The following is a 24,919-nucleotide window of genomic DNA, read 5'->3' on the forward strand; positions in this document are numbered from 1 at the left end:
TCTTGAAATCTATCTTCCCTTCCTGCCTTGCTCACAGTCCCTTGACAGCAACCCATAGAAACAGTTCATGCAGTGGGTCCATGCTTGAGAAATCACTTAATTACCGTGTGTTTATTTCTGATGGGCAGCTTGGCTGATGGAGTATTTGTCTGTTGCATCAGTGGTGATTCCCACTCTGCGCAAGATGCAACTTAATGCTGAGCAGGGGAGGGAATAACAAGGGGAGCAAAAATGGGGCCCACAAAGGAAAACAATGAAAAGGAAGACAAGCAGGGTGGAGTGGGGAATCTGCACTATAGTTGTTGGCAAGGTGTTCTGTGATATTGTTTGCTGTTTACCTTCTCCTGTCCCTTAAGAAAAAGTCAACGCTCCAACCCTAACTTGCTTTATGCTTCTCATTTGATATCTTGTTTTGGGCAGGACCAAACGTGCCTTATGGTAGCAGATCTTCTGGAGTTCATGCCTGTCAATAAGGATGTGAGGCTTGCTGCTGGAACTGGACACCGGCTACGGCTGGCCTTCTCCCAGTCACTTGGGCTTTATCTCGGCGTGTACATGCACGCGCCAAAGCGAGGACAGGTATAGAATAACCTGAGACTTCCTTACTTACAGTGTGTGAGGATTTAAGGAAAAAGAGCAGTGATGGCCTGTGTAGAATTAGGGAGTATGTACTTCATGCTTTTAGCAAATTCTTGAAGGCCTTTCCGAGTGTCTGAAGTGAGTTGGTCGTAGAAATCTGGGCTCTGATGTGGAGACAATCTTTGGAAAAACACTTTTTTGTCAATATGATGAAGGGTTTAAAATCACTTCACATGTTCATCAAGAGGGAAGTTTTAGTGGGTAATCGTTGAGAGCCAGTTTCCAGCTTTCAAAATCGGGCTACATTGTGCATTTGTTGTTAAGCTAAGAAGCAAGCAGTACTTCATTCACTGCATTTTAGTATAGACTTAAGTGTTTGGAGCCAAGCTTTGCTGCAGATGTCTTATACCACATGCTTATAAAATGCCACTGTGTTCTGTGCATTGGTTTCACATTTTGGTGGCTCCTAGGAAATTAATGAAAGTCCTTTCTGATTTAAAAAAAAAAAAAAAAAAAAAAAAAAAAAAGAAAAGAAAGAAACCTGAGATTCTTAACAAATACAGTGGGGAAATCATTAGGGCTGTAAAACCAGCCTTAAGGGTAAAAGTGCTGCTGCCCCTGGCCCCCCACCCCTTAATTCTGGACCTTCTGCTGCATTCAGTTTGGTATCTTTTATTTGTGTTCACATGTTCTTTTATAGCTCCCCAGCCTTACTCAGTGAATGGGGAATGAAGTGTAGAGGGTGTGCAGCACAGATTCTCAAACACCTTACAAAAATAGAAATAAGTAGGCAGTGTTATCTGTCCACTTTAAGCAGAGATTGGTAACCTACAGCTCATGAGAAGAATCCAGAGGTGGGTAATGGCTGCAGTGGAGGACAGGAGAGTAGCCATCCTGTAAGGAAAAGTGTCATCTGGAGCACTAGATGGGGATTGGCTGCCTGTGGTGACTGCTGGATCATAAGGGACAGCTGGCCCTTAGTAAAAAGTTGCAAACCCCTGCTCTGTGAAACTTTAATTATATTAATCATTTTAAATACATTTACATGAAGTGAACTTATTTATGTTGCCACTGTTCTTGGAGTACTCAAAGCTGAATGCAGACTTTGGCCCAATGTGAAGAAGGCACTCTCAGGTCTCATGCTGCTTTCACCCCCTCCCCTGATTACCTGTGTTACCTCACCATTGACGGTTCCCAGGCTGAGTGCATTGTTCTGCCTCATTTAATGTATTGCTGAAGGGCCCTGCTTTTGGTCCCAGATCCCCCTATGCTCAGTGCTGTACACTAGCTCAGAGGAAATGAACAGTTTCTGCAGCCTTTGCATAAGTCACACCTAGTTAAGAATTGTGTAAATTGTGTCCCTTTGGTTACCTGGAATGCCTGCGATTTCAGAATGGAGCAGTGCAGATGTCTGTGACCATGCAGCCTCTGTGGCCAAGGTTGTGTGAAGCAGTTGTTTTTTAATATGGTATGCATTGCATGTGTACTAGTTGGTACTTGTATAGTGTCTTCACTCCTAAGATTAAAAAACAAAGTATCTTAGCATCAGAGGGGATGCATATGACATGAGAACCTGGGTAGAATAGTTTTTTCCTGCTCTACTTGATAGCCTCTTTATTTTAGTTAGAGTGAGTTTTTATCAAGATATGACTTGTCTGTGTGTCTGCAGTTCTGTGTCTTCCAGTTGGTGAGCACGGAGAGCAACCGCTATAGTCTTGACCACATATCATCACTATTTGCCTCACAGGTGAGTTTCTACCAGCCTCTCTCTGGAGGCACAGACTTAATAGTAGAAAGTGTCTCTTTCAGGCAAAAAGAGTATAGGTCTCTAAATGGGGCCTGGACTCAGGAGGTATACTAAGACTTTGTCTATGCTTATCTGCCTCTGTTGCAGAAGTTCTGGTGACAGGTGGCAGCTGCTGTGCTACCAGAGTGTGAATATGTTCACACACTTAAGATAGCTGTGAATGACTTCACTCAGCGGTTGCACTGGCAGAATGCACAGTGCGCTCTGGGGAGATCAGCTGCTGAAGGGATTGTTACAGCCAACAGAAAGCACAAGCATGTCTGTGTACCTCATGTTGGCCGCTAGATAGCAATGGAAGCCTGGTTTCACTTAGCAGAGACAGTAATTCTCCCTGTAGACAGCTCAGCCACTGCAGAGGAATCTGAAGTGTTGCAGCACATAATTTTGCTAGCAGGTTGCTCTCCTGCTGACCATATAACACTATCAAATGTTTCTCTGGCTTATACACTTGAGCCCATAGCTGTGCTGTTGTGTTTTTGGCATGTAATCAAGTTTCTGTGGCGTTTATGGTTTTTTTTCCCTTAGGAGACGCTGGTTGATTTTACCCTAACATCGGCTGAAATCTGGGCCTTGTGGCATGATGAGGAGAATCAGACCATTGTGAAATACATTAATTTTGAGCAGTGAGTTTCTCTGTCTTATGAAGACTGGTAGTGATGTAATCAGGTGGGACTGTAATTGGGAGGATTGTTCTTCTCCAACTTTCTGCCAAAAATTATTTTTTAATTTGTTCATTTTCATATTAGTTACCTCTACATGCCCTTGATTGTTCCAGAGTAGTTAATTTGTTACCAGATTTCCTGGCTGTGTTAGGGTGCATGCCATCTGATCACTCCTTGTCTTGTAACATTTGGGAATTTTAGATTTTTAATTCTGTTTTATGGTAACTAAAGCTACAATAGCATGTACACAAAAAGAAGAATTTAAATGGAGATTGGCATAGTTAAATCTGCCTTGAATAGCTTATTTTTTCCACTGCCTGCTCCTAAATATTTACAAAATGATAATGCGTTCATTTTGGATAAATAACTTAACCAGTAATTAAAAGTTTTTGCCTGTCCAGCTTTATGCGGATAATGAACAAATTTTGTATTTCTAGGCCTCCTGGACTGACTTAAAGGCCTGGCTAAAATGTATTACTAGTGTTCTGCTTCCCTTTAGACAAACAAATCTATCATTTTGATTGGGTGACATTTCAAAAAGCACCCACCTGCATTCACTCGTGAATGAAGATCTCAATACAAATGGAGGAGAGTACATCCAGATAACAGAATGCTGCACTTGTTTTAAGATTCTAGAGGTGGCAAGATGCATTTCTGGACTAACCAGATAGCCAAGTAAACAAAAATAAAAAAATGATAGCATTTAGTCACGTTAATTAAAATTATTCTATCACAGAGGTGAGCAACATAAGCCTGTGGGCCAGATCCAGTCCACCAAGGGATTTTTGTCTGGTCTGCAGCAGATCCCTTGATTCCCACCTGACCCAGGAGCAGGGGGCAGCCTCAACCATGGCATGTGTGGTAGTCCCGCCATCCCTGGGCACACAGTGGAGCTGGGGCAGCATGGTGGCCACACTTCATTTTCCCCCCCGGCAGCGGTTCCTTTCAGCTGCTGACCCTGACCCTGTTGCCTGGACACCCTGGCCTGTCCACACTACACCTGCTGCTCGGGGTGGGACCCACAGGCAGGTTGCTTGGCTGGCAGCTGGGATGGGTCTGTGGGTGGGCAGAGAGCAACATCTAGGAGCGAAACAGGTGGGTGGGGCTGGGCCTGGGGCAGAGCTGCAATCCACTGCTTGCATACGCCTCCATGCATGGATTTCACAGGCAGTGGCGTTCAGGGAGCGGATCACAGCATTGCCCTGGCCCCAGATGCAGCTACCTGCCTGCCTGCAGCCCCATCTCATCTGCCCAGCCACATGCTCTGCCTGCATGGCTCCTGTCCAGTCTCCATAGAGATCCCAGGATTGCGGATAGTGACAGTGTAGGGCCAGGGTAGAAGCCCAGTTCTGCAGGCAGGGATGTGCAGGGAGGGTATTGTGGCTCTGTCCTGGCCCTGTGCTGTCAGTGCCCAGTGATCCTGGGGTCTCCATGGAGACTGGCTGGGAGCCAGGCAGCAGGGTGCATGGCCAGGCACAGAGGTGGGGACAGGACTGGGGCCGAGCCATAATCCATACCCTGTATGACCTTGAACCGGTGCCCATCAGGGGCATGCAGGCAGTGGATCATGTCTCTGTCCTAGCCCTGGCCCTGTACTGTCACTACCCTGTGACCCTGCTAGGTGATTTCTGGGCTCACCTGCCCATTCTGCTCCCGAACATCACTCACTCTACCCACCCCAGCCCCATTCCACATAGGGAGTTTTGGTGAGCTGTTGTGGGGGTCGAGGGGGATGCTCACCTAGCCTGTGACAGCTCAGCAAAACTCCATGTGGCCCTTGAGCCCAAATAATTGCTCACCCCTGTTCTGTCATCTGCTGCAGATGGGAGATTAAAATCCTTTCTCACTTGTGAAAATGTGAAGGCTGAATTCCCCACTGAGTCTAACTTCTAGAAGGCTGCTTGTTTCATAGGATGATGTTTACATGCCTGCCTGAATTTCTTCCCCCCCAAACCAGAAATGTTGCAGGCCAGTGGAACCAAGTTTATACGCAGCCCTTACCTGAAGAAGAAGTGACCATTCGAGATGACCAGGACCCAAGGGTGAGTGTAGGCTTTAAAATAGCAGCCAGAAGTACTGCAGCTTCCTCTCTGCACAGAGATGGAAAGACCACTGGGGACAGGTCAGTTTGCACAGAATAACTTTAATGTGTTTATTGTCCTTTATACAAACTGTACCCGAAAGCAACACAGGATTAAGTGAAAGATGAGTTTTAATATGTATTCAGGTAATATAGAATGTGACGAATGGTTGTCAGCCCAAGTGCTGAGTGAAGAGGAAGAGAAATTAAGCTATAAGCTTAATTGAGTTCTTTAAGAGAGGGGCCCACAAACCTATAATGCTAAACTTCTCAGTTCTGTGCTGACAGTGAGTTGGAACTCAGTATGCAGTGTTTGTATGGTGAGTTATGGTTGTCTCCTGAGCAAGTGAGCTAGGAGGAGAGGATTTTAATGAGACTGACAAAGGAATGGGATCTTTTAATGCCCTGTGAAGTAGAGTAGAAGTTAGCCTTGGCACCCCTAAGATGCAGGTCCTCATTGCATGTGACCTGAACAGCCTGGCCAGGGGAGTCATTGGAGCCGTGTCCTGTTTAAGGCAGACCCAAAAGCTTGACTATCACTGAGGAGCTCACATTGCTGTTTAAATCTCCATTCTTCATTCAGGCTGACAGTTTACAGAAATTAACTCCACAGCTATCTCTGGCTATTTTGTCTAGTTATCCCCCTTTATGAGAGAATAAACCCACTGTGTTGTGCTGGATTTGAGATGGCATAAACTACATAGATCTGAAGGAAATAATAATAATTGCAGGCAAGCTTTAGAATTTAGGAACTTTGCATAAAAAACTAATTAGAAATTGCCCTCTTTGTGCTCTTGAGTAAATGTTTCTTGAAATTGCTGTCTTGTTTTCTTCTAGGAAACATATTTGGAATATCTCTTCATGCCTGGTCGGTTCACAAATGCTGCTGTACTTAAAGCTTTGCAGGTTAGTGAGGAATTTTCACTGTTCTTCTTTTCTAGCCACTTTGTGCCACTCCAGGTGCATAAACCAGCCAGCTGAAAATCCTGGAATATAAGGAGCTGTCAACCAATATGTGCACCACCAATTCATGTGCCATATGATCTCAGCATATACTAATGATTGGCATTATACTTATGATTGCTCTCACTTAAACTAGTGGACTGGGGCCAGCACAAATACACCATAGTGTCATATAAAAGTAAGACTAGGTCCCTTCTAAACCATCTTGGAATATTATTTATGTCCATTGCACCTAAGTTCTTCAGATGGGTGAGGTTCCACAGCCTCTCTAGTGCTTAGCTACCCTTAAGTTATGTCTGATATCCCCAGCTAAATCTTGTAGTTATTACAGGAAGACTTTGGGATCCCAGACTTGTTTGTTGACAAGTCTGGGCTCCCAAACTTGTCAACAAGTTTCTCCCTTTGGGCAGAAGCTAGCCCCTGGCCTTGACTTCCTCAGGTATTCTTTGGCTAAATTAGACGAGATCCTAAACTCAGCTTGGTGGTATTTTTCTGTCTGCACCATGATAGCTTCTGGAAGATGTATCCTATCAATTCCAGAGAACACTTCAGAGATCAGTGGACAAAATCTATAGTTTTTTGATGAAAAACTATAGATTTTCCTCACTATTATTCTTGTTCGATAACTTCACTGTCTTGCTCTCCCATTCAAGGGATGCTCTCTCAGAGACCTGTGGGAAGGAGCAGGGAACAAAAGCAAGAGTTGAAGTTAGAGGAAACCTTGTGGAAGCCTCTGTGCAGGCACCAATGAACAATCTGTGACTTCGGTTTTTAGTGGCTTGCTGGCAACTTCTTATACAGCAGCGTGCCTTCAATGATTGCACATCTGGTCGTTAACGAGACATCACTCTACTTCGTGTTTCTTTTTTCTGGGTGTTTGTGTTTGCCTTTGAACTGAGTGGGGAGCATGGGTGACTGGTGCCGCCTTAGTCGGGGAGTACGTGCCCCCCCTGCAGGCAATCCTGCAGCTGGGCAGGTAGGGGTACCCGGATGATCCCATGACAGCCGATTGCTGCAGCCGCTTTCGGGAGTGGCTGCGTCTACTTCTGGGAGCGGCTGCAGCACTCTGCCGGCACTTGCATGGTGGGGGCACCAGCGTTCCCCTGTTCCCCCCCGGCCCATCGCCTAAGTGGCGAGCGCGGCCATCAGAGGGTGCGCGTGCACCCCCTACGCATTGCCACTGGGGGTGGAGCTTGCTAATATGTTGTGTGTCTTCGTGCACTGCTGTAAATTTGAAATGCAGATCTGTTTGTCCATTACAGAACTGTCCTGTAATCTGTTTTTCTAGATATTTTCTCGAGGAACTGAGAGAATCTTGGATCTCTCCTGGGATGAACTGAGAAAAGAGGTTACGTTAGCTGTTGAAAATGAGGTGAGGTTTCTGTTAAGCTTTTCATCAAATGTCTGATATTGTAGCAGCTCTAATGCCTTGCATAGAATTAAAAATGTATATCCACAAACCATGGAAACATAGGGCTGGGAAAGACCTTTGGAGGTCATCTAGTCCAGCCATCTTTTCGAGGCAGGCTCATCCGTATTCAAACCATCCCATGTAAATTCTTGTCTAACCTATTCGTAAAACTACACAATCAATCTATTGTACAACTACAAGGCATATTGCCCAAAGACACCAAAAACACCCTAACCTGTTACAGTAAAAGTAGAGGAACAAGGGTGTTCAGTGTCCTGCTGTGGCTAGAGCCATTAAAATGCACTCAAGAAGTCTGAGGGAAGAGGGCCATGCCCCCCGCTACAGAGGAAGCAACTGCCCCCACAGTTTATACCAGGAGTGCTTAACCTCTGAGCTATGGAGCCATAACGTTTGGCTCACATTGTTAACCCAAGGATCAGAAACTTAGCAGTGGGGAGTGGTGGTAGCTCTGCGTGGCTGGCTCTAGCCTCATCTAGGCCATTGCCTGTGCAGTGGGATCAGGGCCATGCCCACATCCCACATGTCCAGATTGGGCTGTACTATTCCTCCTGCCACCTGCACACCCAGATCAGGGTTGCTCGATACCCTCCCCACTATGCATCCAAACTGTGAATGGGATGCTTGCGGAGTGGCGGGGGGTGCCTTCCTCCCTCACTGCATCTGGATCAGGGCCACTCTTCCCCACCTCACATCTGGATCAGGGCTGCCCTGCCCTGCCCTGCCCTACCCTATGCACCCGGACCAGGATGAGTTGCTTCCCTCCTGCATGTCCAGATTGGGACTGCTCTACCCTGCCCCTGGCATATGTTGGTGTCAGGCTGTGCAACCCCCCACAGCCAGATCATGCCCATTGACCAGATCTGGCCTGCGGAGGGACCTGGTACCATCCATCTGATCCCAAATGTGATCAGTTTGACCCTGAGCAGAGGGGCAAATCTCTAATTGGGAACCTTGGTTTTTACACATCCTAGTCAAAATCCCCAGCCTTGGCTGTAGCTAGCACCCAATACTTATGAGGAGGGTGAAAACCCCAGACACCTATAGCAACAGGAGGGGAGGAAAAATCCTTCCTAGCTCCATGTGGGAACCAGAAAATTCCAGAAGCATGGGAAAAACCAAACACCCTCAATTTTATTCTGCATCTTGGGATGGTAAACATAACCAGATGTTACATCCTCTAAATTGACAGCCAGAGTTCCCCTGCATAATCTTATCCCAGCTTCTTTAACCTTTCATAACTAAACCAGTTATAGAGCTCTACTTCATTCTCCTGTTGCTGAGCAATGCCCTCTCTAATATCCACCTGCTCTTCTTGTTGTCTCTTAAGTCTGTTTCTGACCACAGAACACTCCAGGCATGGCTATTTGTAGATGATCCCGGACCAGTGCTTATTTAACATCCTGTTGTAAACTTCCAGTGGAAGAGATTCTACAACTTCCCTAGGCAATCTGTTCCGCTTCTCATAGTGAAGAAGTTTGTCTTGATATCCTACTTTGCTGCAGTTTCAAGCCACTTGTCCATGTCCTGCTCTTGGCAGCAAAAGAGAAGCTGTTTTCCCTCTTCTTCATGGTAGCCCTTCAGATACCTGAAGACTGCTATCTTGTCCCTTCTTTAAGCACCTTTTCTGTAAGCTGAACATGCCTGATTCTTTCAACCTCTCAGCATATGATTTGCCTTCTAAGCCCTTTATCATTTTTGTTGCCCTCCTTTGGGCCCTCTCCAATTTCACCATATCTTTAAATGTGGAGCCCAAAAGTACACACAGGACTTTAGGTGAAGCTTAGCTAGTGCTAAATAGAGAGGCACTATCACCTCCCATGTCTTGCACTTAATGCTTCTGTTGATGCAGCGCAAAACTGCATTTGCCTTTTGTGCAGCGGTGTCGTGCTGTGGACTTGTACTGAGTCTGTGATCCACCAAGGCTCCTAGATTCTTCTTTCTAGTGCTGCCATCCTACCAGTTCTTACCCATCTTGTGCTTTTTATTCTTCTTCTCATCTTGCATTTCTGAGCATTCAGCTCCATTCTGTTAGCTCTATCCTTTTGACTTGTGCTCCTGTCCTCCAGTGTCTACAGTCCTTCCCAGTTTTGTCATCTGGAGACTTCCTCAGGAAGCTCTCTATTCCAGCATCCAAATTTTTAATTTAATAACATGTTAAGCAGCACTGGGCCCAAGACAGATCTCTGTGGAAGTCCACTTGAAGCCTGCTATTTTGACATGGACCTGTTAATAATTACCCTTTACTTGTGGCTACTGAACCAGTTGTTTATCCACCTTAGAGTTGTTTCATCCTCCCTCATGTTGTTTCATGTCTCTCATTTGTTTATGAGAAGTTTGTGTGGGACTTCTCAAAAGCCTTGGTGAATCCAGTTGCACTATAATTTCATAGTTTGTAGGGTCGGAAGGGACCTTGACAGATCATCAAGTCCAACCCCCTGCCATGACAGGAAAGAAACTGGGGTCAAACGACCCCAGCAAGGTGTTCATCTAGCCTCCTCTTAAAGACCCCCAGGGTAGGAGCCAGCACCACTTCTTTTGGAAGTTGGTTCCAGCTCCTGGTCGCCCTGACTGTGAAGTAGCGCCTCCTGATTTCTAGTCTGTATCTGCTGCATTCCCTTCATCCACCCAACTTATCTCGTTGAAGAAGGAGATCAAGTGTTTTTTCCACAGTTTGTCTTCAGGAAATCGTTGCTGGCTGCTTGTGATCAGCCTTTCCCCTTCCAGATGCTTGCAAATGGATTTCCTTAGGATATGCTCCAGTAACTTCCTGGGTATCCAAGGTGAGGCTAAATTGTCTGCAATTCCCTAGGTCCTCCTTTATGCCTTTTTAAAAGAGGGACATTATATTGACCTTTTTCTGGTCCTTTGGTACCTCACCTGTGTTCCATAATTTCATAAATATTATTGCCAAGGGCCCCAAGATTTTTGTTGATGGTTTCTTCAGTACCCTGGGATGAAGCTCATCAGGCCCTGCTGACTTGAATTCATTTAGCCTAGGGGTGGGCAAAATATGGCCCATGGGCTGGGTCCAGCCCACCAGGCAACTTCATTTGGCCCACGGGCACCCATCAACTAACTGTATGCAGGCTGGGCAGGGTACCTTGCTCCCATCCTTGTGTGCGTAAGGGTCATCCCAACCAGCATGCATCTTCCTGGCGGAGTTGCTGCTGCCCCTGGTGCAGCTGCCAGGGGACGTTTGGCTTCCCTGGCATCCAGCAGCTCCTCCTCATCTTCCTGCTGCTTTACTCGCTCTGGGCAGCAGGTGGGGAAGCTGCAGATGGGTGGGAACAGAGAGCGTGAGGCTGGTGGAAGTGTGGAGCCTGTGCTCAGGGGGGTGGCAGGAGCACAGAGCTTGGGTGGGCAGGATGTGGGTGTGAGGGAGGTGTGGGGACCTCCTACACATTCACTCCCCATGGTGCACAGCCCCTGCCGCTGGCGGCAGCAGCAGGTGGCAAGTGCTTGTGGACCACACAGGCGCTGCTACCTGGTGGCTTGTAGCGAGGAGCGCAGCCAAGCTAGTCCGCCTCTGTCGCTCAGAGCTCTCCATGATGCCATGCAGCTTTCGGCACTTGTATGCCACTTGGGGAAGCCCTGCATGATAGAGCTGGCTGCCTTCCCAGCTCTATGCCATAAAGGTCCTGGGACTTTGCCAGGACACTTATGGCGGTGTCTCAGGACCTGCATGGTGTGGGGCAGGGAAGGCAGCTGGCTCCATCATGTGGGGCTTCCCCCAGTGGCACCTGAGTGCCAGGAGCTGCACGAGCCACAGGGAGTCCCACGTGATAGAGACAGGCCAGCCTGGCTGTGCTTCTTGCCATTCACCACCGGGTAGCAGTGTACCTGCGTGGGCCCTGAGTGCCCTGAGTGCCTGCTGCTGCCACCGGCAATGGGGACTGTGCCATGGGAGGTCCTCACACACCCACACCCTGCCTCCACAACTCCTCCACATATGCACTCCCCCAACATACCCTGTGCCACACGCACGCACACACACACACACGCTATATACCAAGAGTAAGGCTTTATTTTTGAGTTATTATGCAGTCACCTCTATATACAGTACACGCAAACAAATCATGGCAAAAATATTTTTTTGTAATAAAATTAAAGTATGTTATAGTAGGTGTTTGACTTTTAATAAATGATTTGGTTTTTTTTCTAGTTTCAGGGTTCCCCTCCCAAAAGTACTTTCAGGGGCAAGTAGAGGGATTTTCAGTAGCAGGGGTTAGGGATGGGACTTCTGGTCCCAAGATGGTGACCAGGGGGCGGGCACCTATCAAGGGGCAGGGCTATTCTTGCAGCCCTCAACAGATTAACAAAACTCAGTTAGCGGTCCTCCAGCCAAAATAGTTGCCCACCCTGATTTAAATGTATCAAAAGCTCTCTGTGTCCTGTTACCTCTACTCTCAGCTTGTTCTTTAGTTTTGTTTTGCTGATCTCATGCATTCCTCAGCTCAGGATCATGAGTTCTCTCACATTGTGATTTCTTCCTCCCAGATTTCCCGCCGTCTTCACAACTTCCTCCAATTCTTCCATATTGGTCAGGACAGGATTCAGGATAGATGATCCCTTAGTCATAAGTTGTTCTCCCTCCAAGTTAGGAACTAGTTCAGCATTTTATATTTGGTTGCGTTGTTGTTCTAGCAATATGTAGAAAATTGATGTCTCCCATCAGTACCATGTCATAACTTTTGAGTAGTTTTGTCACTTCAGTGAAGCATGCCTCATCCAGCTCTTCTTCCTGACTTGGTGGTGTATAACAGATCTCTACCACTGTAGCACTACTGTACTGTTCATCTTTTATCTTCACTCAAATACCCTCCAATCTGCTGCTTTGTTCCTCATGAACCAAGGAGCAAATGTATGCATTTTTGACATACGTATGTCACCTTTTTCTGTCAATTCTGTCCTTCCAAAGTAGTGTAACATAAAAACATATGAAGTGCCATTCAGCTTCCACAGGGTCCCTCAACTTGTTCAGGGGGCAGGAGGCTCTGCCTGTTGTCCCCTTCCAGGTCCCTTGTTGTTAACCTATGACCTCACTTGCTTACCTGTTTTCTCCATATTTGTCCCCCCGTCTTTAATTCATGTGTCCATAGTGGCCTCTCTTTTTAAGGGAGGCTTATAGTTTTCCTTGATGGGCCGAAGCCCATGATTGGAGACCTGTCTAAATTGTGGCAAGACAAAGGTTTTTTTGCAGCCTGCTTATGACATGCAGAGCCAGTTTTGGAGGCATTTTGCAGTGGCCTTATTCCTCGCTGCTGATTGGCAGAGACAAAACCACATAATTAAATAGCAAATTCCACAGAACTATCATATAAATTACTGTATTATTATAAATCTAAGCCTTAAATTTAAAGCTAAATCTAAATTTAAATAAATTATGAGTGTAAATCATGCACAGTATGCATTGTAACATACAATTTATTATTAGTGTTTTACAAAAAGTTCACAAATACTAAATTGTTAACCTGGGCAGAAACAGTTCATGTTAGTAGTTAAATGCTAGCATGCAGCATCCACCAGCAGTTGCAGCTGACCTCTTCTGTCTGTGGTGTGAATTCTTATCCATACACTGAGATTGCATGCTCTGTGTCCACTGAATTGGTTGGATTGTACAGCAGCGTTTTGCCAAGTTGTAGAGATGTGGAAACCAATCAAACAATTCCAGAATCCCAAAACACAGTCACCATCAAAGGTATTTGGCGTTTTTTGACAAAGTTCACATAAGCAGCACATTCTTCATGCTCTTTCTGCCATTCAGGGATTGATTTAAGTAGCTCAGGGTCAAAACTCAGAAAAGGCACCAGATTTTGGGTCAAAAACGAGAACAGCACTAAAAAAAGGGCAGCCAGTTTAAACTGAAGTGGTAACAATACTTGTATTAATTCAACCTTGTAGCTACTGCCTGGAACAGTTCTTGTCTTTGCTGGTTTTCACTTTAACAGTCTGAAAGTTGTGATGCCATGTCTTTGATCCAGTTTATCAAATTCATCAGCTTCGTGTGTGTTTAGTGAGTCAAAGCCTGCCAACTTTCAAACCACATTAGATGCTCCATGAACCAGATCGCATTTTGAGCCACAAACTTAATTTGATCTTCAGTATCACCCTGTTTTAAGAGATTGTGTAGTTTAAGCATACACTTTGTTCCTGGTGTGATTTCAGACTTGTGCACAAATTCTGGCAGTACTTAATATTCTTTGCATGGAAACAAACTGCATTAAACCATGAATTCCACCTTGTAAGCACTGGTTCTGGTGGAAGTGACACAGTTGCATTTAGTTCCCTGTGTTGATTGGCAATGGACTCCCAATATTGAAGCTTACCGCCTGGGCAATGTTTGAATGCCTTTTTAAGAGAGGAAACCAGTCTGTCCATCGGGAAAATGTGTGTACCAGATATCACTTACCTGCAACTCATGCATTCTTTTTTTAGTAACATGAATTGCATTGGGCATCATTCCATGGAACACATCAGAGAAAACTTTGCTCATATACATTGCATTATCAGACAGAAATGCTGAGCTCTTGTTAAATTCTAAGCTGTAGTTTGCAACAGCATTTGCTACCGCTTGTGCTACAGTTGAAAAATATACAGACGTGAGTTGAATCAACTCTCTTTGAAAAACAGGCAGGTCACGGGCTTTCTAGCTCCCAAGTACAAATAAAATGTGGAGAACATAATTATCCTGGGCATCTGGTGCTTTGTCTGCTACAATTAAAACCGAGTCATATTCTGCCAATGCAGATTTTGCAGAATGAACATGTGAAGCATTTGCCCCTGGTAGAAAATCCCGGTGAAGCTTGTTTGCACATGGGGGACTGCCAGCATTTGGCACATGCTTGTTCAAGTAGTCCCTTAATTTCAGGTTAATTTTCTCCTGAGGTATGTTGGCAGCTGACTCCACTAGCTCAAATGTAGGCTTTCTTCTTAAATTGCTTTCAGTGGTTCTTTTAAATATCGAGGATATGGTCGCTTGTTTCTTGCTCTGAGCTTCAGCCACTGCAGAAGCCTTTTGCTTTATATGCAATTTGTGCTTAAATCCACAGCTGAAGCAACCTTAAGGCATAGACTCCTTGATGTATTATTAACTTTTTAGAATGGCAGGTAGATATTTTAAACAAGGGCTGTCAAACATTTGGCCCGTGCACAGGCTGGATCTGGCCTGCTGAGCCACTTTATTTGGACCATCAGGCTACCAATGGACTATTGGAAGCTGGAGGGTGTGGTTGGGGGGCTTGCCAGAGAATCTGGGGCCTTTTGGGGCCCAGTTGGACATCACCATTAGTGGCAGGAGGGTGAGTGCGAGTTGACATGGGCGACTGGTGCCTCCTGAGTCAGGGGGGTACTTGCCACCCCCCAGCAGACAGTCAGCAACGTGGGGGTGTCTGTGTGTGTCCCGTCCCGTCCCCATCCGTGTCTTCCCTGCCTGCCGCCCTTCCCCCCTCCTTGCTGATCCGCACCTGGCAGCTCCCTGGCCGGAGCTCTCAGGTGGGCCACCAGTGCTCTCCCCTGCCCAGGGATGCTGCTGTCAGGGGGTGCACATGCACCCCTGTTCACCCCCTATGCATTGCCAATGTGAGTTGACATTGCCCTGGTTGCCCTCTGGTTGCTTTGCCCATTGCCACCTTGGCCTCCAGGCCTGCTGCTGTCGCTGCCCTGTACCCTTTGCCCCATGTGAGATCCATAGCTGGAGCTGCCATGTACTCTGTGCTGGAGTTGCCAACCTGGCATGAAATGTGTTGGTGGCAGCCACTCCAACTCCATGTCGCAGGAGCTGGAGTTGCAATTCGTACCACCAGTGGAGCCATCCGGTGCGCTGGTCTGAATCTGGCGTGCAGGGAGCCCCATGGTCTAGATCTGGTCCAGGGTAGGTGGTGAGGTGGACACCCCTGCTTTTAAACCATCTTGTTTAGGAATAATTTTAGAATTTTTAGAACTGTTGAACTGTAACTTTGGGGGAAGTGCTTAAGTCCTTTTTCATTCTTGCCAGCTCCAAGGAAGTGTGACAGAGTATGAGTTCTCACAGGAAGAGTTTCGACAGTTACAAGTTGAGTTCTGGTCCAAGTTCTATGCCTGTTGTCTTCAGTACCAAGAAGCACTCTCACGCCCTCTTGCTCTGCACCTGAATCCATATACTAACATGGTGTGCCTGCTAAAAAAGGTGAGAAATGGAGTTAGATCTATGCTGCGCTACAGAGAGGAGTTTTATTTGTTACAGTTAGGCACAGTTAGTTGCAGAGTTTTTGAAGGAATTCCACTGCATCTTCTTGACCAAGGATTGTTTTAGAAATGAAAGGAGTGATGATTTTTTACCTTTCCAGGGTTTCCTGTCTTTTCTTGTACCCTGTTGCCTGGTGGATCACCTGTATCTCTTGCCTGAAGAGCACCTGTTGACTGAGGATGAGAGTGCTATTTTTGATGGTAAGATTGTTGGGGAGGGGAAAGGGACGAGGAAAATAGTGCATTTGTGTTACAGACTTTAAACTATAGTAGTTCCCACGGGTGTTCTAGGTTCTTTATGTGCTCAGACCATATTTTTTAAAACTAGCTATTTGGGCTCAATTTATCCTTGCTTAGTTTTAATCCAGTGGTAAATTTCTGCCTCCACCAGGCTCTTTGCAGTGAGATTGGGCCCTGCGCTACCTCTGCCCAGTCCTGCATGCTGGCATTGGGCCCCACACCATGGTGTACTGGATCTGTAGTGTAGGGCCACAGCCCACAGGGCTCATCATGGACTGGATGACAAGGCACAGGGGTCCAGATCTGGTGTGCAGGCTTGGGCTGAGCACCCCTGAATTAGAGTATGAAGAAGCAGCCCACTCAGAGTATGAAGCTTATAGGATTGCTATGATTTGCTCAGATAAATCAGTGGGTGGAATTCCAGACTTCTGGCTGAGCCCCATGATAGTCCTCAGTGATGGAAACCTGCCTTTCCTTCTTTGAGGATGATGTTGTAGGTTTTTTGTTATTGTATCTCAATATTTTACAATGCCATCATAGCAAAAGCCCTGGGTTCTGCTTGACCTGAAGGAAACCAGAGGCCATCATTTTGTTTCTCCTGCCTGATACTCTTATAATTGGTCTAGGATTTGACTTACTAGTGTGGCAGTGGTCTCTTGTTCGCAGCGGATGATGGGTGTGAAGGCAGCCATGATTATGCAGCTTTTTTGTTGTCCTCTAAGCAGCTCCTTGATATTTTGCAAATTGTAAGTGATGCCCAAAAGATTAAAATCCAGCCTTATCCAATGAAAAATGCCTGATTAGAATACATCTAGTGAATCCACATATTCATTCTGTTTCTAGCTTCATGTTTGTCCAGTGCTAGAGCTACTTTGTGACCTCATCAAGAGCCTCAAAGGTACCTCTCCCCAGTCAGCTTAACCATATCTAGTGATTGCATCAACTGTTATGAAATGACTGCTGTAATTGGGAGGGGTGTCCTGTGGGAAGGTACAGTTTAGGACTGACTACCCAGCATAGTCTCTGGCACTATGGTCCCATTCCATAGCTGAAAAATGCAGACTGGAGTTTGCAGACTTTACAGGCTTATGCTGATTTCTCAATGTTCTTGAGGTCTGATTTTTGGGCCTTACAAGGTTCTGAGAAATTGGATGGTTGTACAGCTTTGTGGGACAAGTCACTGAAGTCAGCAAGGAGAGGCTGTAGTCTTCATGACACAAGCTATTCTGCAGAATTATGTTGTCTACTAAGTTGTCATAATTTTGAATGACTGGAGACTGCACCAGTCAGGAGGCAGGGACATCGAGTCCTGCTTTGGCTCTCTTGGCCCATTTGTTTAGCTTTATTTTTATCTAGCTTCCATAATTGAAGAAGCATCTTGGAAGGGGAGTTTCCTATTGTTACTAGGTGGAGCCACGCGGTTCTTGCCATGTCAACTGTGGAGTTCAAGACTAATTTGCTGATAGCCCGTCCTTCTGTGTGGGATGAGCTCAACTAACTTGGCTTTGAACTGCCTTTCCCTTTCTTCTAAGCTGTGTTCTCCAAGAATACAAGTAGATTCTTTCATTCCAGATTTGGAGGTCTCTCGTGATGTCGTCTGTCTTGTCCAGTGCCTTCGACTGATTGGAGAGTCCATTTCCATGGAAATGGCATTGGTCATGGAAATGGCCTGCTCCCGTCTTCAGCCTCCAGAAAAGGCTGCAGAACAAATCCTGGAAGACTTGATAGCCAGTGACATGTAAGGGATCTCATTGGATAAAATGTGTTTTGTGAAAGGATTCATCTAGGAGCTACTTGACCAGGCTGTATCTATTTTAAATGCCTCTAAAGAGCCTCCTGAAATATATGTTTTTAAAATCCCATAAAATGTATGTCAGTGACTTTGAATGGGCTTTATGGTAATGAATTTCTAAGATGCCTTTCAAAATCCTCAGCACTGATAAAAGTTGTCAGGAATTTTGAGCCATGGTGCCAAGAAGCAGGAGCACCAGTGTCTAGTTGGATAATCCTCTTCACAGCACAAAAACACATCACAGGTATTCAAACCTGCCTGTGACTCATGGTCTGAATCCTAGACCAATCTTAAAAAGGATGTGTTTTTGTGCTGTGCAGTGGCTGTCTCAAAAAGGACCGCATCGCACCATCATTTGGAGCATCAGTATACATGGCTAAGTACAGTTTCTCTCTAGCGTGGGAGGGAGGGAAGCAAGCAACTTGTGTTGAGTATGATGCTTAATGGTTCAGAGGTATGTCTCATTACAAGGGAAGGGATTTTCCACTATGCAGCATCTGTTGGGGTCATACAGGTTCACTTTTGGGTTTGTTATTACCAAAGTACTGTTGGGGAGGTCCCTTTTAAAATTAAATCGCTCACTGTTGGTGAATTGATTATACTTGCAGAGAGAATGTGATGGAAGACATTCATAGCAAATTGCAGGAAATCAGAAACCCGATCCAAGCCATTGGGATGCTCATCCGGGAGATGGACTATGAGACAGAGATAGAAATGGAAAGAGGTGATAGTATGATGAATATTTCATTTTGTCTAATTAGGTGGATGCAGTTAGGGAACATTGCACTTCTGTTAGTTTTTACTCTTACTCTCTCCTTTTCTTTTCTTTTCTTTTTTTAATTTCTTCCAGTTCAACCGCTAAATGTGAGAATGAACCTCTCCCAGCTCTATGGCAGTGGCACTGCAGTGAATGTGGTATGCCAAGGAGTGTGCAAGATCTCTGCAATCCGCTTCCTTATCTGCCGGGACCTGTTGATTTTACAGCAGCTGCTTCTGAGGCTAGGAGATGCTGTGAGTAGATTTGGCAAAGCTGCTCACTGTACAATATGTGGCAGCTGTCTCTCTCCTTCCACAAATATTAGAAGCTTCACAGATTTCTTCAAAGTTTAGCTGTGCTCTTTTTCTCCTCACCCTAGTTCCTTTGAGTTCTTTTGCACCTCAGAAGGCAGCAGTCCAGCACTCTTGCATCACCACTGCAATATTAGTCTGCAATACAGAGTACTAAACCAGCACTAAGCAAGACATTCCATCTGTACCCCTTTGGCGAACAGCACTTCCAATGCACCATTTGCAAGCCACTTCCCCTCCAGGGCTACTTCTCCAATTTTTTCCCATCTCTCTGTCATATAGAGGAGACTTAAGGCTGAGATCTTAACTAGAGCTGTACTACCTTCTAGCATAGACTTGTAGTTAAAGCAGTATAGCCCCTTCTAGTATGGATATAGCTATAGAACAGGGGTGGGCAAAATATGGCCCATGGGCTATATCTGACCCACCAATTGTTTCTATCTGGCCTGTGGCACCAGCAGAGGCAGGAGACGGAGTTGCCTGTAGGCTGTATAGAATCAATTGGCTGGCCCGCAGGCAGCGGCTCCAGCTCAGGACTTTGATGGCACAGCAGGAGACACTGGGCAGAAACAGCCCTGCCTGCCCAGCACCACATGGCAGCCTGAAAAATGGACTTTGACCCCATGGTTCCAAGCAGGTGGGTAGGTGGGCAGGGCTGCTTCTGCCCAGTGTCCCCTGCAGAGTCTGGAGCCATACCCAGCATCATACAGCAGGGGGGTGAGCGAAGGGGGCAGATGAGATCCCTGTCCTGGTCTGCACAGCTGGGGGGGGAGGGGCAGGGCGCAAGAGGTGGGGGCATTCCCTCCCTTCCTCTGCAGCCCAGCTCCATGGGGCTGCGAATGCCATGGCCCCTCCTCCAAGTGCAGCATGGCTCTCAGCCCCCTTCCTGCTTGCCAGTGTCAGCTAAGCTGGCCAGCATGCAGGGGGAAGTGGTGGAGGTGCGGGGAGAGAGCTACAGAGTAAGGTGCTACAGCCCTGGGCAGGCTCATGCTCCCACTCTTGGTGCTGCTCTGGCATCAGCCTTGGCTTGGCTGGGTTGGGGGGGGGGTGAGTATGTGCGCACACAGCCATCAACAGCTCACCAAAACTGAAGTGACCCTCTAGCCCAAATATTTGCCCACCCCATCCTATTGAAAATATAAAGATGTATCAAACTAGTATCACTATTGTAGTGTGAAAAAGGCAATTACAATATTTACTTGAAACCAATATGAGATCCTCCCTCTCCCCTGCCATTTAACATGGGGGGAGGGAGGGAGAGCCCCTCACCTTGGATTCAAGTACTAGGTGGTAGGAGGACAGGGCAGCAGTGGAGCTGGAGCCATAGCTGCTGCCTTCCCCACCCCCACATACATGGGGGACCCTGGCATATGTGGGGCATGGAGCAGTGCTTGTTCTGGGCTAGAGCCAGATTGATGGTAGTAGCAGTGGCAGCTCCAGCGTCTGAGCCCCAGAGCCAGGGCTGTAGTTGCCAGGCTGGGGTTGCAGCTGGGGCTGGGGTAAACATGTGCTTCATGCTCCAGGTTCAAAGCTACTTGACCACCTCAGTCTTCCACTCCACCGCCTGCCCCCTGCCACTGCTTTCCCTGCTGCAATAGTGGGGGAGAGAAATTTAAGTTGACTTTCCAATAATTAGATTCATGGAATACATGGAAAAATTATAGTAAATTTTATAATTTTTTCATGCAGAGAATCTAATTATTGAGGGTGTTGTCTTGGGTTTGAGTAAATATGGTACTAGAGCTGCACTGAAGCACCTCTGTACCAATATAGCTGCATCCACATTGGGGCTTTTACAGGTATAACTATTTGGCTAAGAAAGTCACACCTTTTAATTGAAAGCTGTGCTGGTAAAAACAGAACTATAGACACATGCTTGGAAGTGTTCAGTCCAAGGAAGAGTAATTCACACTCCCAGTTGATTTTTCCCTTTCTTAGCTAACAGGCTTGCACCAAAATAAAATGAGTTGCAATTTGCACCTCCATTTGGTTTCATGCAGGTGCAATTGTCCTGTTTGACCTAAGCCCCATGATAACTTTTGCAATAGCAGTAAACAAGTTGGTGTTTACACTGATCTTGCTAATGCCCCTTGCTATGTTGCTGTCTTTCTCTCTGACCTAAAGTTGTTTGTAATCCCTGGCCTCTGTTGGAGTGCCAAGTGCTTTGGTTTCCTTGCAGATGATATTGGGCGGGGGACAGCTGTTCCAGTCACAGCAGGACCTGTTGCATCGCACGTCTCCTCTGCTGCTGTCTTACTACGTGATTAGATGGGCGAGTCAGTGTTTGGCATCAGATGTTCCTGTTGACACGCTGTAAGTTTTCATGTTCCCTGTTTTCCCTCCAGTTGATAATGTGGTGATAGTGTCCATGTAAATCCTTTGGAAGATCTGAAATGCCATTCCAGACAGATGGAGAATTGGCTTGAGCTCTAATTGCAAAACATGAACAAAAAGGCCTTTTGGGGTAAAGGGTAGAAAGAATCTTGATGTTTATATAACTATTTTGTCAGTGGGTCTCCTAGATTTATTTTCTGTTGCATCTGTCTCTGTAGAAGATTCAGAACTCTGGGAAAATGCCTATACTTGTTGATGACATCCCTGAATACCACTTCCTTCAAAATAGCTCATGAAATCTTTCCCCTGTCTTCTGTGGTTGGGGGGTGGATGTTGCTTTGCTTAGGTATGTGATTTAGTAGTTAGTGATTAATGCTGGGTTTGATCCATTAAACGTTGTGAAACACCAAGTACCTGGTCTGGCTATATTAAGTACAAAATTGGTTTTTACCATTCATAAACTAGCTGAAAAACAAATTAACTTCTCCTTTCAGTCTTGCATAAAACGTTCGTATTTAAGAATCAAGACTTATGGTAGAGCTTGTCTGAAAACTGTAAATTGACATTTAACTTTTTAAATGACACCCACTCCCTGCATTTACTACTTTTAGGTTGCGGGTGGGAGCGGGGTTGAGTTGGACAGTGTTCAGACATTACCACAGGAGACATTTCTCTTTTTACGCTATTTTCTTCTCCTTTAGGGAATCCAATCTGCAACATTTATCTGTTCTGGAGCTAACAGACACCACTTCCCTCACACCACATAAGCTAGGTAAGGGGATGTCTAAAGCTTATCTTTTTATTTTAACTCTTAAGGATTGTATATTACATCAGGTAACGAGTGCCTCAATAAACTTAATAGTCAGCATTTTAAAATTGCATTTTAAGAGGCCTGACTTCTATGGTGATCACATGGCTTCTGAAAATCAGCCCCTTGTATGAGGAAACATTGGTCCCTGCAAATTGTGTGGAGCTTAAGGTACAGCCACCCTTTAGTCTGACATTTTGCAACTTTTTGCACGCTTGGCTCTGCAACCGAAGTATAATAAACTTTGTATGATGCTTTTTGTATAGCTTCCTAGCTTTTTAAAAAGAAAAATTGTTCTGCACATTTGTAAAAGCTTCTTCCTTTCCTTATCAGCAGGATTTAGATATCTACTGCTGGTTAAATGCAACAATTAGCAGGACAAGGTTGCTATCCTTGGTGGTCCAGCCTCTAGAGCAGCAATTCTCAACTGTGGTGCCATGAGATCCTTTTAAGAGCTCTGCACAATATTAGCGTTGTTAGATATGCAAATACCTGCATATGATAGACACGATAAACACAGAGATCACAAATAGCATAAAAAATATTCTGACTTGTGGTCTTTCTGAGTTCTTTGCAACAGAAGAATTTTTCTATTGTGTTTCTGTAGACGTAAAATGACAAGTTTTTGAAAATCAAGAAAGTTAGATTGGTGCAGTAAGTCCAAAAGGCTGAGAACCACTAGTCGAGAAAAGAGGTGCAACATACTAAAACAATGTGTTCGTGGGCTTGAATAACCCCCTTCACAGAAAGTGTGACACTGCACTAGTTACACTGTCTAAAAATCAGTCCATTAAGGGGCTGAGGCAATGCACATGCGTTTCCATTGCCCCTACACACTGAACCAAAGTTTTCTAGATTTGTCGCATCTGCTGGCCAAACCAGAGTCAGCAGCTTAAGACTGCCATCCAGACTCCAATATCTTACTGTTCAGTGTATCTTTCTGCTGACTTTATGGAATATGAACACTTTATGGGATGTGCTTATCAGTTTATATCTAGCCATTCAATTTCAGGAGATTTTTGGCAGCATGACAGATACAAGCAGCCCTGAGCAAAATACAAGTAGGAAACGTGATTTTTTTTTAGTTACTGCAATTTTAAAAGTCCTGAAAACCACTGAAGGAGTTGGATATCTTTAGTATAACTTTTGGATAAAAATTTTGGGAAGTATTAAGTAACACACTGTCCCTCCTGGCATGAACAGACATGCGTGTGCACACGCAGATGGGCACTCAATCTACTCACTCACCCTGCACATGGACACAAACACGAACACACTCTCTCCTGCCATGAACAGACACATGCACGCATGCACAGACACACGCACGTGCACACACAGATGGGTGTGCATTCTACTTGCTCACTCTGCACATGGACACAAACATGAACAGACATGTACACACAAGCAGATTCATACAAATGCCCTGACGTATGCGCACAGACACACATGCATGCACAGAGATGCATGCGCTTGTACACACACGTTTTTCTCCCAGGATCTCCCCTACTCTCCATCATGCATAGGCAGCCCCCTTCCAGCTGCCCATGTCTCTGTCTCGCTCCCCACAACCCCCTGCACTGACCAGGAAGGAGCTGCTGCCTGGCTGTGTCCCTGCAGCTGTGCATGGGGCCAGGATGGCTTGGGCCAGGAGTGCCGTGCTATGCCTCTTGTGTGGGTGGCAGCTCTAAGAGGGGTGGCTTCAGGGGGTAAGGTGAATGTTGGGGGGGCTGTGGCCCCCTGCAGCATCACTGCCTGCCTTGCTGTGCAGCACAGCAGGGCGCTCCTAGCCCCTCACCTCCCCCCGGCATGGCACTGTGCTGCACTCCTGGCTGGCCTGGCCCAGCTCAGCCCCTGTCTGCCTCCACAGCCCCACTGCGGGAGGGCCCCACCTGGCTGCAGAGAAGCAACTGCAAAAGCTGTGATTTTAAACTTGAAGCCATTTTTGTTTCCCTACTGGGAGACAAACGTGCCAAGTTTAAAACTACACATGTGCAATTGGCCAAAAGCATTACAGACAGACAAACTAAGCCCCTTACTATATTAGAATTCAGTAACATTACTTATGTTACAGTAACATTATTACTGTATTCCCTACTGGCCAGGAAATGGGGGTGACCAGTTTGGCAAGACATGATGAAGGAAGAGAGTTTAGGTTCTTTGAGATCAGAGAGAACTTCTAAACACAGTGAGGTGAATGGGTAGCACAGCTGCAAATTAAACTCAAGTAAAAAAGGCAAAGTGATGCGTTTTGAAAGAAATAGGCTGGGTTTTGGGAGTACTTCTGGTCCACTTCAGTGTCTGCTGCCGAGCACGCAGGGGACCCCACCCCCTGTGCCCCCATGGGACGCTCCATCTGCCCCACCATCTCAGCATTCATGAGCTGTACCTGGTACCTCAAGGTACATAGAAAAAACAAAGCTGTGCCTATGGTCAAATCGCTGGTTCTCTGAATCAGAATTGAATCTTCAGATGCAGATTCGGCTGAATCGAATCGGGACAGTGATCTGAATCAGCAAATTGAATCGCTGTCCCCCAAATCAGGTCAAATCCGAATCGAATACTGGCCGCTTTGCACACCCTTAGTGGGTATTATCAGGCTTATCAATGAAAACCAGCCTCCTGGTTCAAGCAGACACCATCATTATTGAAGCTATGTTTATATGGCACCAGCTCCATTGGACAGGATGTCATAAAGATGCCTGACAGTCATCTCCAAAAACAGGTCCTTTACTCCTAAATCACCAGTGGTCACCTCTGTAGAGGTGGGCATAAGATGAACATTAAGGACACCTTGAAACCCAATCTGAAGAAATGCGATATTAACATCAGTAAGTGAGAGACTCGAATACTGAATCGTCCCAAGTAGTCCCATGTTGTATGACAAGACATCAGTCATCTTAAGTAAACTTGCCTCACTATGGAAATGATTTG

At 45.9% G+C, this 24,919-nt stretch overlaps 1 protein-coding gene across 1 annotated transcript in view; it reads left to right on the forward strand.

The window, feature by feature from the left end:
* The window catches only part of NUP160 (nucleoporin 160), a gene marked incomplete at its 5' end in the record, with an annotated part of 61,332 nt that overhangs the window by 6,641 nt on the left and 29,772 nt on the right, over nt 1-24,919 (forward strand). The window contains 13 exons of the mRNA XM_006035827.2: nt 421-579; nt 2,249-2,326; nt 2,912-3,009; nt 5,006-5,090; nt 5,966-6,034; nt 7,380-7,463; nt 15,517-15,687; nt 15,848-15,947; nt 17,559-17,724; nt 18,387-18,502; nt 18,629-18,789; nt 21,026-21,159; nt 21,882-21,952. Coding sequence (XP_006035889.1) covers nt 421-579; nt 2,249-2,326; nt 2,912-3,009; nt 5,006-5,090; nt 5,966-6,034; nt 7,380-7,463; nt 15,517-15,687; nt 15,848-15,947; nt 17,559-17,724; nt 18,387-18,502; nt 18,629-18,789; nt 21,026-21,159; nt 21,882-21,952 — 1,492 coding nt within the window. The remainder of the gene's footprint in view (nt 1-420; nt 580-2,248; nt 2,327-2,911; nt 3,010-5,005; nt 5,091-5,965; nt 6,035-7,379; nt 7,464-15,516; nt 15,688-15,847; nt 15,948-17,558; nt 17,725-18,386; nt 18,503-18,628; nt 18,790-21,025; nt 21,160-21,881; nt 21,953-24,919) is intronic.

The sequence above is a fragment of the Alligator sinensis genome, unplaced genomic scaffold (assembly GCF_000455745.1).
Source record: "Alligator sinensis unplaced genomic scaffold, ASM45574v1 scaffold155_1, whole genome shotgun sequence".
Lineage (NCBI taxonomy): Eukaryota > Metazoa > Chordata > Crocodylia > Alligatoridae > Alligator > Alligator sinensis.